The sequence below is a fragment of the Gracilinanus agilis genome, chromosome 2, assembly GCF_016433145.1.
Source record: "Gracilinanus agilis isolate LMUSP501 chromosome 2, AgileGrace, whole genome shotgun sequence".
NCBI classification, from domain to species: Eukaryota; Metazoa; Chordata; class Mammalia; order Didelphimorphia; family Didelphidae; genus Gracilinanus; species Gracilinanus agilis.
In genome coordinates this window covers 676,026,734-676,040,116 of record NC_058131.1, presented here as the reverse complement: position 1 = coordinate 676,040,116, position 13,383 = coordinate 676,026,734, and the positions used below count along the sequence as shown (strand labels likewise).

Below are 13,383 nucleotides of genomic sequence, written 5' to 3'. Positions count from 1 at the left end.
ACCAAGCTAGGAAGTGTCTGCGGCCCCATTTGAATTCAGGACCTCCCATCTCCAGGCCTGGCTCTCAACCCACTGGAGCCATCTTATCTGCTTCCTTCAGTCCCTTTTAACAAGAAAAGCTGAGGGAGAAATAGGAAGCAGCTTGGGCTGGACAAGGCAGTTACTAGGGTTTCAAAGTCCCACAGCCAGGGCTGCTAATTACCTAGGTGTGTCTTCCTTCTGATTGGCCCGAGAGCGCATCATTCGGCCCGCCTCTTTGGCGAATTTCTTCATGAGGGAGGTGGGCTCAGGGTTCTCAGCTCCTCCCCCATGACCTCATCATGGGGGAAGGGAAGACTCCTCAGGTGGGCGGATCCGCGCAGCGGGGAGAAATGGGGCGGGCCCGCCTCGCTCTGGCACTTTAAGAAACGCCCAGTTAGCCGTTTTACGAAACCCGGCTAGAAGACCAAAATCTAGCTTCGGCTAGGTTTCCGCTGCCTGAGTCCCCTCCGCTGCGGACCGGGTTACCCCAAATCTTGACGGGGGGAGTAGCAAGGACGAAAATGGTTTCTGTGCCTTGCCCAGGCTGGCTTTTGTATATTTTTGTTGTTCCGACCTTTTCTGCAAGATGAAACCTCCTACGGATGTTGCCCGTCTGTTAAAATAACATGAATAAAAATAGCATTTATGTAGCAATTTAAGTTTGCAAAATGCCTTACAATTATTATTTCATTTGGAATCCATAACAACCTGCGAGATATTACTTCCGTTTTATAGACAAGTTGTGACTTCCCCAGGGTGACACAGCTAATCCTTATCTGGGATAGGTTTTGCGCTTAGGACTTCCTGATTCCGGGAGCTGCGAGTTCCTAAGAGGGACTCTTTCTTTTCTTTTTAATTAAAAAAAATTGTATTTTGTTAACTATTTCCCAATTATATGTAACTTTTTTTTAACATTTATTTTTCCAAATGTTTTCCCTCTCCCATCTCTTGAGAAGGCAAACAATATTCTATTGCCTTTCTATTAACACGCCCAAAACTTTGGACAGTGCTTTGAACGTAGAAAGCACTACAAGCCTTTTTTTTTTACTTCCACTAGGTGGCGCAGTAGATAAAGCGCTGACCTGAGTCAGGGACAACTAGATTCAAGCCTCAGACACTGACAGCTTTGTGACCTTGGGCAAGTCACTTCGCTTGTCTTCTTCAGTTTCCCCATCTGTAAAACAGGGAGTAATACTATCTCACGACAACCAGGAAAGGTAGATTCTGTCGTGAGGATCAAATGAAACACTATTTGCAAGGTGCTTTATAAATGGTAGCCAGGATTCTTTCACGGCACCAGACAAGTACTTTTCAGCAAACAGAAACCCTCAGGTCAGGGTACAGGTTCCCCAAGGCTGCCCCACCCTGGGACGTCCATATGATCCCAAGCACTTAGAGCTGGAAGGGCCCTCAGAGGTTAGCTGGTCTAACTCCTCATTTTACAGATGAGGAAACTGAGGCCCACAAAGCTGCAGTGACCTGACAAAGATGTGACCCTCTTCTTCTGTCCTCTCTCCATTCTTCTTCCCTCACCCCTTCTCCTCTCTCCTCTCCTTACTTCCCCCTCCGTTTCCTTTTTCCCTCCCCTCCTCCCTTTCCCCCTCCTCTTTCTTCCCTACTCCTCCCATTTTCTTCCTCCTTTTCCCGCTTTCCTCCTTTTTTCCATTCTCTTTCTCCTTGTTCCACCCTCCCACTTTTGAACGTGTCTCCGGGGCTGAGCCCTTAGCCAGGACTACATTTCCCATGGGGCCTCGCGCTCAGGCTGATGACGCAACACTCAGCGCTTGGGAAATCCAGACGTGCCGGGAGCCAGGAGCAAGGATGGCCAACTATCGAGGTGACCTGCTGGCGGGGCGCGCGGGGTTGAGGGTGGTGGGGGTAAGCGGGACTGAGCCGATCTCGAGCAACTCAGGGCAGGGGCTCCCTGTTCCTTTACCCCGCCCTGGTCTCTGTTCTCTCCAGGTGGGAGTTTAGGACTCTCAGGTGCACAGAGCCTTAGAGAGAATCCAGCCGCCTCTGTGCACTGATGGGGAAACTGAGGCAGGCCGAAAGGAGACGGTCACCCTGCTAGGAACGGACCCTCCCGCTTCCGAGGCCAGCACCTGGTCCCCTGGCCTCGGTGGGGTCTGAAGGAGCCCTGGAGGTCATCTCCAGGAGCTGGTCTCTATACGGCTTTCAGAGCTTGAGGGTAGAGGCAGGGGGACCCAAGTTCAGATTGTGCCTCACACGCTTCCTGGAGAGCCCCTTTCCGCCCCCACTTGCCTCAGTTTCCTCATCAAGAAAAAAGGGGTCATACCGGCACTCTTTTCGAACCTTAAAGTCTTGTGCAGATTTATTAAGCGCCCACTGTGTGCCTAGCCTGGTGCTAAGTGCTGGGGATGCAGCGAGACTCCACAAAGTGGGGGCGGGGTGGCACTAGAACAAGACCCAGGGGTGCTGGGGAGCTGGAATCAGACGGGACGCACACGCAGAGTGGAGTTAATCAGCTAAATGAATCACCCCAGATAGCCATAAACATTTCTTAAGCGCCTGCTGTGTGCTTAGCACTGGGGATGGAGGAGACAGAAGGCAGTCTGAGTCTCTCTGTTCCCCATTTTCTGGGAAGAAACCCTGGGCTCCCCTAGAACCGGCTTCCTTCTGCCAGCTGCAGGCTCGGGCAGGTCGGGCAGGTCGGGCCAAGCCTCCTGAGGGAGAGGCTACCCTGGGGAGAAACACTGTTGGGGGGTGGTTCCCTTGAGAGAATAGTGCAGAGAGCCCCCCAGCCGGCTGGGTCTTCCCCAGTGGAGGCATGAGACTGGAGGCATTTGGGCATCGGAGAGGGACTTTGGAGGCCCTGCTGCCACGAGAGCCTCAAGGAGGGGCTTGGACCCCAGCCTTCCTAGTTCTGAGGCCACCCTACCTCGCCTGGCAGTTTGTTCAGAAGTATTTATTTATAGGCTGGTTCTTGCTTGGAGGGCCATCCGAGGGGCGAGTCTTTAAATAGGGGGCTGCCAGCACGGATAGACCCCCCCCCACAGGCAGAGCAGTGCCAGTCCAGGAAGGTCCCAGACTACATTAGACCCGTTGGGTGTTATTTCCCGGAAGAAACCATTTGAGAGGGATTGGGGGGGGGGGGGGGGGGGAGGGAGGCACTCCAAACCCAGGAACGGTCTGAGTACAGGTAGGTCCAGGGTGGGGAATGGCAGGGTCTGAGCTGCCTTCATGCCTTCTACAAACATCTCCGGAGTGTGCTGGGCGCCGCAGCTGCTTCCTAAGGGCTGGTTGGTCTGACCAGACCGAGCTGAAAGGCCCTGCAGCTGTGGGCAGGTGCAGCCCGGGACACGTGGCGGCTGCGTGATCTGAGTGGAAGGCTCTGTCAGATAAGGTCGGAAGGGTAAACAGAGGCCACAGTGAACTGTGGGAGGAAGATCTATAAGGCCTGTCTCTATGGGATGTCCACAGAGTCCCTGGTAGGCTGTATCCGCTTCCACTTAAAACATTTCCAGGAAACGGGGTGGGGGGGGGCCTCTATGATGTCACGGTTTAGAGCACTCCAGGAGGAGGACCTTCCTCTACTGATGCAGATAGTACCTTCTCTTCAGCTTCAGAGGCTGCCAGAGCTGCCTGAGGCACTGAGGATCACAAAGACAGTAGGGACAGAAGCAGGACTAGGTCTTCCTGACTCAGGCCAGCTCTTCAGCAAACTCACTGGCCTTGCTCAAAAACAAAAGAACAATTTTTTTTTCTATACCCTTACCTTCTGTTTTAGTGTCAGTTTGAGACAGAAAGGTGGCAAGGGCTAGGCAGTCAGGGTTAAATGACTTGCCCAGGATCACACAGCTAGAATGAGGCCACATTTGAACCCAGGTCCTCCAGACTCCAGGTCTGGTGCTTTATCCCTTGGGTTACCTAACTGCCACAAATGATAATTTTTTTTTTTTAAATAAAGGTTCTAGGAACAAGGAAGCACACCCTGAACACATTAACAGACACAGACACAGGAATCCTTTTCCTTATACAAGTCATTCCAGCAATGGAGGGTCTTGTCTGTGCTCTGCCTCTTGCAAGGCTTTGCTTGGGGTGGGGATGGGGGAAGCACAAGGAGAGAAGGGGGTTCTGCCTTTAGGAGCCCATAGCCTAGCTGGAGGAAAAATAACATGACAGAAGGAACAAGGTAAACCGAGATTATGATGATCACAGAATCCTGGAGCTAGAAGGGCCTCATTGTAGAGAGAAGGAGCCTGAAGCTCAGGTAAAGGATCAAAGGGATGTGTCAGGGATGGGGAAGTTGTGCCAGAGCTGGATTCTGAGTCTAGGCACCTTCCACTAGTGTGTGAAGAGGGCTTTGGGACTTGTGTGCAAGGGCATGAATGGGAACCCTTCCTCAGTTACTAATCATGCCCTGTCCAGAGCTACAGCACTCAAACTACAGCCACAGTTGCTCACACCTGTCACATCTGTGGGACACTGGTGAGTTTGCTGAGTGTTTTACTGGGGAGCCCCGGAGGACAGAGAGGAATTCTTGCTCTTCTTGGCAGGGACCTTTTACCCCAGAACATCACTGGTTTAATGGGTTGGGGCTGTGAGGCAGGGTTTTAGTTTCTCATAAATCAGAGGTCCTTGACCTAGATTCTGAACTTTATTGGAAAAAACAATTTTGAAAACTGTTTCAATATAATTAGGTTTTTTTTAATTTAAACATTTATTAATAATCATTTTTAACATGGTTACATGATTCATGCTCCTACTTTCCCCTTCACCCCCCACATTCCCCCCACCCATGGCTGATGCACATTTCCACTGATTTTGTCATGTGTCCTTGATCAAGACCTATTTCCAAATTGTTGGTGGTTGCATTGGTGTGGTAGTTTCGAGTCCACATCCCCAATCATGTCCATCCCAACCCATGCGTTCAAGTAGCTGTTTTTCTTATATGTTTCCTCTCCTGCAGTCCTTCCTCTGGATGTGGGGTAGCGTCTTTACCATAAATCCCTCAGAGGTGTTCTGGGTCATTGCAGTGCTGCTGGTACAGGAGCCGATTACATTCGATTTTACCATAGTATATCAGTCTCTGTGTACAATGTTCTTCTGGCTCTGCTCCTTTCGCTCTGCATCAGTTCCTGGAGGTCTCTCCAGTTCGCCTGGAACTCCTCCAGTTTATTATTCCTTTGAGCACAATAGTATTCCATCACCCGCATATACCACAGTTTGTTCAGCCATTCCCCAATTGAAGGACATACCCTCATTTTCCAGTTTGTTGCCACCACAAAAAGCGCAGCTATAAATATTTTTGTACAAGTCTGTTTATCTATGATCTCTTTGGGGTACAAACCCAACAATGGTATGGCTGGATCAAAGGGCAGGCATTCTTTTATAGCCCTTTGAGCATGATTCCAAATTGCCAGCCAGAATGGCTGGATCAGTTCACAGCTCCACCAGCAAGCATTAATGTCCCACTTTTGCCACATCCCCTCCAACATTCATTACTCTCCCCTTCTTTCATTTTAGCCAATCTACTAGGTGTGAGGTGATACCTCAGAGTTGTTTTGATTTGCATTTCTCTAATTATTAGAGATTTGGAACACTTTCTCTAATTAGGTTTTTTTTTTTTTCTGTAATACTGGGTATTTTATGCCATTAAAAACATTCTGAGAAGGTCCATGGGCTTCACCAGATCACCAAAGGGGTCCAAGAGCTCCTGTCTTTTTTTTCCCTTTTTTTTTTATTTAGAAATTTTTTCATGGTTACATGATTCATGGTTCCCCCAACCTTTTCCCTTTCCCCTCCCAGAGCAGACAAACAGTTCTGCTAGATTCTGCTGGTTCAAAACCTATTTCCCTGTTGTTCATATTTGCAGTAGAGTGATCTTTTAATGCCAAAACCCCAATCATATCCCCATCAAAGTACGTGCTTGATCATATATTTTTCTTCAGCGTTTCTCTGCTCCCACAGTTTTTTCTCTGGATGTGGATACATTGTTTCTCACAATTCCATCTGGACTGTCCTGGGTTGGTGCTAGTAGCAAAGTCAGTTACATTCAATTGTGCTACAATGTATCAGACTGTATACCATGTTCTGGCTCTGCTCCTCTCACACTGCATTACTTCCTGGAAGTCTTTCCAGTTCACATGGAATTCCTCCAGTTCATAATTCCTTTGAGCACAATAGTATATTCCATCACCAACAGATACCACAATTTGTTCAGCCGTTCCCCAATCAAAGGGCATTGCCTCATTTTCCAATTTTTTTGCCACCACAAAGAACATGGCTATAAATATTTTTGTGCAAGTCTTTTCCCTTTGAGATATAAACTCAGCAGTGCTATGACTGGATCAAAGGGCAGGCAGTCTTTTAAAGCCCTTTGGGCATCATTCCAAATTGCCCTCCAGAATGGTTGGATTAATTCACAACTCCACCAGCAATGCATTAATGTCCCAGTTTTACCACATCCCCTCGAACATTGATCACTTTACTTTGCTGCCATATTGGGCCCCTGTCTTTAACAATGGAAGTGAGAGTAGCTTTATAGTTGTGCTTTCCTGGGAGCCCAGGTGTTTGGGAGGGGCCAGAGGCTGGGCTGACCGTCTGCTCTTCCTTGCAGTGTTCCTGCTGTCCTGCCCAGTACAGCATTATGCCTGGGGGAAGATGGGCCTTTCCAGTGAAGTGGCCCAGCTGTTGGCATGCAGTGACCCGCTGGTCGTAATCCAAGAGGACAAGCCATATGCAGAGGTAAAGAAGGTCCTGCCTCGCCCATGGGAGCTCTGCAGAGGCTCCCATTCTCCAGGCAGCCTCAGCAGCCCAGGGGCCCATCAGCGGCTCCTCATTAGCCACTCCCTGTAGCAGGTGATAGGATGGAAGTCCTGTCACCCAGGGCTCACAGACAGGTTCAAAGGCAGCATTCACACAAGCAGGAGAGGTTTTCTGTCAGTAGAAACAGGAGGTTTGAAAAGTTCTCTATACATAGCAGGCAAGAATGATAAGCAGAAGATGAGTGTTGTTTTTCTTAAAACTCATAGCAGTCAGTGATTCCCTTCTCAATTCTGAGGCTTAAGTTGGACAAGAAAAACAGGAGGGGAAGTTGGGGAGGGGGTTGAAAGTCCCAGCTGATGAATACTAAACTGTCAAGTGTCTAACATTTGGCCCCTTCGGTCTGTCTCCCTATGAGGTCAAGTTGAACAATCTAAACTGAATTCCAGAGAATTTATAAGCTATATGAGCTTGAGCAACAGCTCTCCTTCCATTTTGTTGCTGTGGAAAGCTCTCTGGTGGTCTCCTCCTTCGTGACTAGTCACACAGTGTCCACAGTCCAGACTTTGTAGAAGACAGCCAGCATTGCCGAGATCAGACTGACCGCCTGTGTCTTCCCAGACTTGTTAACAAGATAACAGATCTCCCTTCATTGAACACAGGCAGTAAGGCACAGAGACAATACGTTTCTTTGTAGTGAGGTGATTTGTGGGACAGCTGAATTTTAATCTAACTTGGAGAGGGAAAACTGAACTTCTAAAGTTAACCCAGAGACAGAGAAACCCAGCTCTGGCCGTTCTGGAGGAGAATCCATTTCAGAATGGAATCCAATAGGAAATCAAGCTTTGATTTTCTCTGGAGCCTGCATGGGATTGGGGTAGGGGCTGCTCCTCCAAGCAGTACTCGCCATCCCCTTCTCTGTCTAATGATTCTCTCCTGCTTAGCTGTGGATGGGAACCCACCCCCGCGGTGATGCTTTGATTGCTGACAGCTCTATCGACGAGAAGACCCTGGGCCAGTGGATCAGCCAGAACTTAAACAGTTTGGGATACAAGGTCAAGGAAGACTACAGAGATCTGCCTTTCCTCTTCAAAGTGCTGTCAGTCAACACAGCTCTTTCCATCCAGGCACATCCCAATAAGGTAGAAGATAAGCACAGGGGCCTGGGGTGATAGGGGGAAAGAGGAAAATTTCCTTTTGTCCCCCCTTCAGCAGCCTGGCACTCAGGGCCTCACCCTTTCTCGTCCAAGCCAGAGCCGAGCCCAGAGTTATGTGACAACTCCCGGTTAGGCTCTCTTGGGGCCAGGCTCGGACTATGTAGCTGCCCTGCAGCTGTCCTTAGCTAGCCCAGCACTCTTCCTAAAGGACGTAAAAGATGATTTTTTTGCTGATACGTCAGAGCTGGAAGGGACCTGAGAAGTCCCCTTTACAGTGAGAGGGCCCTCATTATATATACAGAGGCCGCTGAGGGCTAGTTACGAGATGATTAGCTTGTGGGGGAGCAGGAACCAGAACTTGGGTTTCCTGGCTCTCAGACTAGGCAGGGGAACCCCGTGTCCCCATATCATCCCAGAGTCTTGCAGTCAGCTGGGGGCAGTAGCCTATGTAGGGTGATAGCATGCCATCCCAGAGGCTTAGATGCCAGTTCATGGGCTTGCAGGAGACGGCACTGTAGATCAAGGCGTTTGGCTGGCCATGTGCTGAGCTTATCCCAGAAGCCAGCCCTTGGTACCCTGAAAGGAAAGTAGGCAGGGCAAATGGTGCTGGGGTTGGACTGACATTCAGAGTATGCCTAAGGGGAGGGGGGTGCCCTGCGATGAGCCGAGGTTTGGGAATGACCAAGATGGAGATTCTCTCCTGTGGCACTTGGGAGTGACAGGTGAGGCGCCCTATGGCCGGGGGCAGATAGGGACCCTAATGTTCACTGCTGTCTTTGTCTCCCCGACTCCTTCATAGCAACTGGCAAAGAAGCTTCATTCCCGGGCCCCCCAGCACTACCCAGATGGGAACCATAAGCCAGAGATGGCCATCGCCCTTACCCCTTTCCAGGCCTTATGCGGCTTCCGGCCTGTCCAGGAGATTGTGGACTTTCTTCAGAGTAAGGACAGGCTGGGCCATGGACCAATAGGGTGGGCCTGGGGCTGTGGAGGAAAGGGTGACCACTGGGAACCTGAGGGCAGCATCCTGAGGGCCTCTAAAATATTTGTAAACTCCATTCTGAAGACAAGAGCTTTTCAGATAGGATGTTACCTGCCACCAATCCTGGGATAGTTATGACTGATTTGCAGCCTAGTGAAGTGGCTCTCGGTCAGCTGTGTGTGGGGATTTCTGGGGAGGCTGTGAGGGAAGAATGGGGCACTCTTCCTTTGGAGCTGAGGATGGATGATCCCCAGGAGCAGGGAGGTCTGGGAAGGAGACCGTGGGCTAGCCAACAGTCCTAAGGTCATGAGGATTTGGGGGACGCTATCCTTGCTACTCCCAGGGTGGGTGGGAGGGCCTGGTCCAATTCTGGGGTCAGACCTCCCCCTCTCCCCCATCTTCCTACAGAGGTGCCAGAGCTACAGTTTCTGATTGGCAGTGAAGCAGTGGAACAGCTGAAACAGAGCATGGGCCAGGACCCCAAGGCTTCCTCCTCTGCCCTTAAGCTCTGCTTCACCAAAATGATGAAGAGTGAAAAGGCCATCTTTCAGAAACAGCTCAATCTCTTGGTGAAGCGCATCTCTCAGGAAGGTAGGGATAGCTTTGGGGTTGTGGGCTCGGCTTGCGTCGTGGATCAGCCAATTCTCTGTCTCTCTACTATCCTGGGGGAGAACCTGGGATGCTATAGTGGGATCCTTGTCCTTTATTCCCCTTGGGGTACACCGAGTGAAACCAAATTTGGGGCGGGCACCGGCTCTTTGGTATTTTATCTTCAGCAAGAATTGCTGCATCTTCACTGAACATGCCGGAACTTTCAAGGTAACATTTAATTGGAATTATTCTAAGGTACTTAGAAATTTAGTTAAGACAGATTTTTCCACTGTTTGATCAGCCTTTTTACCCCCTCCACAGAGGAAGGGGAAAAAGGTCTAGTGCTCCATAGGAATCCATCAACAAGCCTTAAGACCTTCTTGTGCTCAGCCGTGCCTTGGAGGAGCCAAGCTCTGGTCCTTCCTTCCCTCAGGGAGCTCCGGATAGAGTCCAGTCCTAACAAGAGACCAGCACAAGCCCAGAGAATCGCATACTTAGTGGACAGAGTACTGGAGGCACTCGCCCAGAGCCCCTCTTCAGGGGCAGCCAGGCTGGTGTTCTCATGGACAGAACATATCTTTGTCCCTTCCGGTCTTTTCTACCTTATGGCTTTGGAAATCTTTCTCCCAAGGCTTCCTTGACTCTCTCCCCACCCAGAGAAACAGCTAACTTTGCTGTCTCACGTTTGACAACTTTGTGGAGTTGGAGTACTGCCAGCAATATTTCCATTTAACAGGAAATCAGGGCTCGGGTTAAATGACTTGCTCAAGACCACTTGGTCTATAAAAGTGGGATGCTGTTCATTTTAAAGCAGTCCAGGAAGCCCCACCTTCTCAACTTTCTCTTGTGCTGTCCAATGTTACTACAGTTTCTAGAGACATCTGGACCAGGCTTACGCCTCACACAGGGCAGGTGATCATTCAAAGCTTCTTGTCACCTGTTCTCCAGAGTAAACTCTTCAAGCTGGGGTGGGATGGGGAGGACACGACAGGCCTATAGTTTACTGCCCAGAAGAGTGAGGCTTGCACTGGGGAAGGTCCATGGCCTCTGACCTGCTCCTCTTCTCATCCAGTGGCAGAAGGCAAAGATGTGACACAGAGTCTCGGGGAGTTCCTCCTGAAGCTTCATGAACAGTATCCTGGAGACATCGGCTGCTTTGTCATCTACTTCCTCAACTTGGTGAAGCTAGAGCCAGGGGAGGCCATCTTCCTGGGAGCCAATGTGCCCCATGCCTATTTGAATGGAGGTGAGGGAGGCCAGGTGGATGGACCACAATTTAGGGTCTCAGCAAGATTAGTTAGGAATGTGCAGATTCTTCTACCCTCTATCTCAGCTGTCTATTCAAAGGAAACTATGCCTCGCTTCTCATAGGGCCTACCTCATGTCTCCCCAATGCCTTCTCAGGATCGCTTTGACTTAGATCCCCTAAAAGAGTGGTGTCAAACTTGGAGAAATGGATTCCTGCAGGCCACATAGTGCCTTAAAACCCACAAATTAGCATCATCTATGGCATATTGAGTTTTGTTTTGTTAAACATTTCTTAATTCCATTTTAATCTGATTCTGGCCACACTGGGCTGTGGGGCCCCCCAAGTCTGACACTTCTTCCCTAAAATGGGGAGGGTTAAACATGGAGCTGAAGCAGAGATGGATAGTAAAGGGCCTATCTTAGTGAACACTTCCCTTGAGTAATTCCTTATAGGACACAGGAGAAGAGGCAGCTTCTCTCAAGGTTTGGACGTCCTAGGAATAGCTACTGATCTCAAGAGGAAATGTTGCTCGAGTGTGGCCCAATGTGGCGGTCAGGGAATCTTTGTGGGGGGACCCTTTCTGTGGGGGGAAGGCTAGGGGTAGGGGAGCTCAAGTAGACCGACCAACGTGTCTACCCCTTTTTAGACTGTGTGGAATGTATGGCATGCTCAGACAACACCGTGCGGGCTGGCCTGACTCCCAAGTTCATTGACGTGGAGACCCTCTGTGACATGCTTGACTACACGTCAGCCCCAAGCAGCGCCAAACTCTTTCCTTCGGTGCCTGATGAAATAGACTCTTGTGTTTCCATCTACAACCCACCTGTACCTGAATTTGCGGTTCTAAAGATCTTGGTGAGCTCCAGGGCAGTGCCCTCTGGCATCCCAAGGTCAGAGGCTGCATACAATGAGGAGGGAGCAGGGGGGAGCCCCTCAGTGCAGCCAGTGGGCAGGGTCAGACTTGTAGAGGAATGAGTGGTCGTCCTGGGTTTTCTTTTTCATCTCGGTAAAGCTTGTTCCTAGGCAGCCAGGCTGGGCTCAGCACATCCCCACAAGGAGCCTGGGAACAATGGACAGCAGCACAGGAAGCTGGGGCAGAGGCAGGTCCCCCCTGCACTCTTCCTTTGGTTCCACATGTCTCTCTCCCTGCAGGTACCTTCCACCAATCATTTCTACTCCATTAGCACACTGGAGTCAGCCAGCATCCTTCTGGTGGTGAAGGGAAGAGCGGTGAGTCGGTCATTAGACACCGATCAGGAGCTCCTCCTGCAGCGTGGCACCATACTCTTCATGCCGGCTAACATGCTTCTCTCAATAGAAATCAAGTCAGAGGAAGACATGCTGATGTTCCGAGCCTGCTGTCTGCTCTAGCCATCCTCTTCTTGCCTGCCACACTCTCGCCACTCTTAGCTCTGTGCTTTCCAGTCAGCCCCTGTTGTGTGTGTGAGCAGCTGCAAGAAAGCAGGCAGAAGTATCCCAGTGTTCCTTAACCTCGCTCCAGAGTTCTCTGGTACATCCGGAGGAGCTGGGAAGGGACCTGTTCTACATGGGTGGAAGGGGCCCGCATAGCTATGCTTAAAGCACTCCCCCCAAAGGTGCTGGCCCTCTGCCCTTCCCATGTTTAGCATGCTAGGTGTTAATGCCAGTCTCTTACCAAGGCCAGCAGGAGTCTGGGACATAATGTGGCACAGAGAGACTGCCAGAAACCTTCCTCTGATTAGCCTCAGGCTTTTTTTCTGTAGAGAGGCTAGTGCTGGGCTGGCAGCAATCTGGTTTGTGGTCAGGGCCATCAGCAGACCAATGAGGCGGGGATGTATGGTTTCTCCACAGCCCTCTGGAGAAGGAGGTGCAGGCTCAGTGGCAGTGCTGTATGTAACACTTGCTGTCCCCCTCCAATGCTTGCTAGAGTGCTCTGCTCCTGACAGGCTTCCAACAAGCATTTGTTGAGTTGACACACTAGCTCACTTTGGTGTTTCTGATTGTGTGATCTGGATTTTGAACTGAAATTCCCACAAGAGGAACTTTTATCAGTTCAAATTGGCATTTTACAGAGCTGCCTAGAGTTAAGAGGTGGCTCCCCAGGAGGTTATCTCAGCTCTCACGGCAGAGATGCCAGAGCTGGCAGGTGCATGGCCTACTAGCCAGGGGATGACAGAATGGGGATTTTTACTTTCCAAGATGCCAGAAATGACAAGAGTTTGCCTTCAGATCTCTCGTAAAGTCCAACAAGTGCTGGACCTCATGCTAGGGAACTGCTTCTTTCCTGCCTCAGAAGCTCTAGCTGCCCAGTCAGTAGATATTCAAGAAAGAGTGGGCCACCAGGAGATTCGGGCTCACATTCCCCAGGCTGAACTAAAGACATCTGAGGTGACTAGATCCAAGGCCCTGACAGAGGAGCACTGTGGGTCAGGAGTGAGGCCCTTGTTAGCTGGAGGGGTAACGGGGTGGAGAATGAGGAATGGCTAGAAGAGGAAAAGCCAAATAGATCTCTAGCTTTGGTGGCTTTTGTGATACCACAGCCTTGTGGTACAAGGGATGAACAAGCAGGCCTCAGCTCACAAGATCTGGCTGAGCTACCAGGGCAAAACACCAACCTGTTGTAGATGAGATTTCCTGTACTAGTGAAAGCACAGGTCTGGACCCCATGCCAGCTTACC

The 13,383-nt window shown here is 50.3% G+C and overlaps 1 protein-coding gene across 1 annotated transcript; it reads left to right on the top strand.

The window, feature by feature from the left end:
* Window positions 1–1,808: 1,808 nt before the first annotated feature.
* On the top strand, window positions 1,809–12,685 carry MPI (mannose phosphate isomerase). The gene is made up of 8 exons (XM_044659109.1): window positions 1,809–1,858; window positions 6,602–6,729; window positions 7,692–7,889; window positions 8,704–8,845; window positions 9,295–9,477; window positions 10,550–10,723; window positions 11,373–11,581; window positions 11,879–12,685. Exons 1-8 carry the CDS (start codon window positions 1,843–1,845, stop codon window positions 12,095–12,097), a joined length of 1,269 nt encoding a protein of 422 aa, XP_044515044.1. The 5' UTR covers window positions 1,809–1,842; the 3' UTR covers window positions 12,098–12,685.
* Window positions 12,686–13,383: the final 698 nt, after the last annotated feature.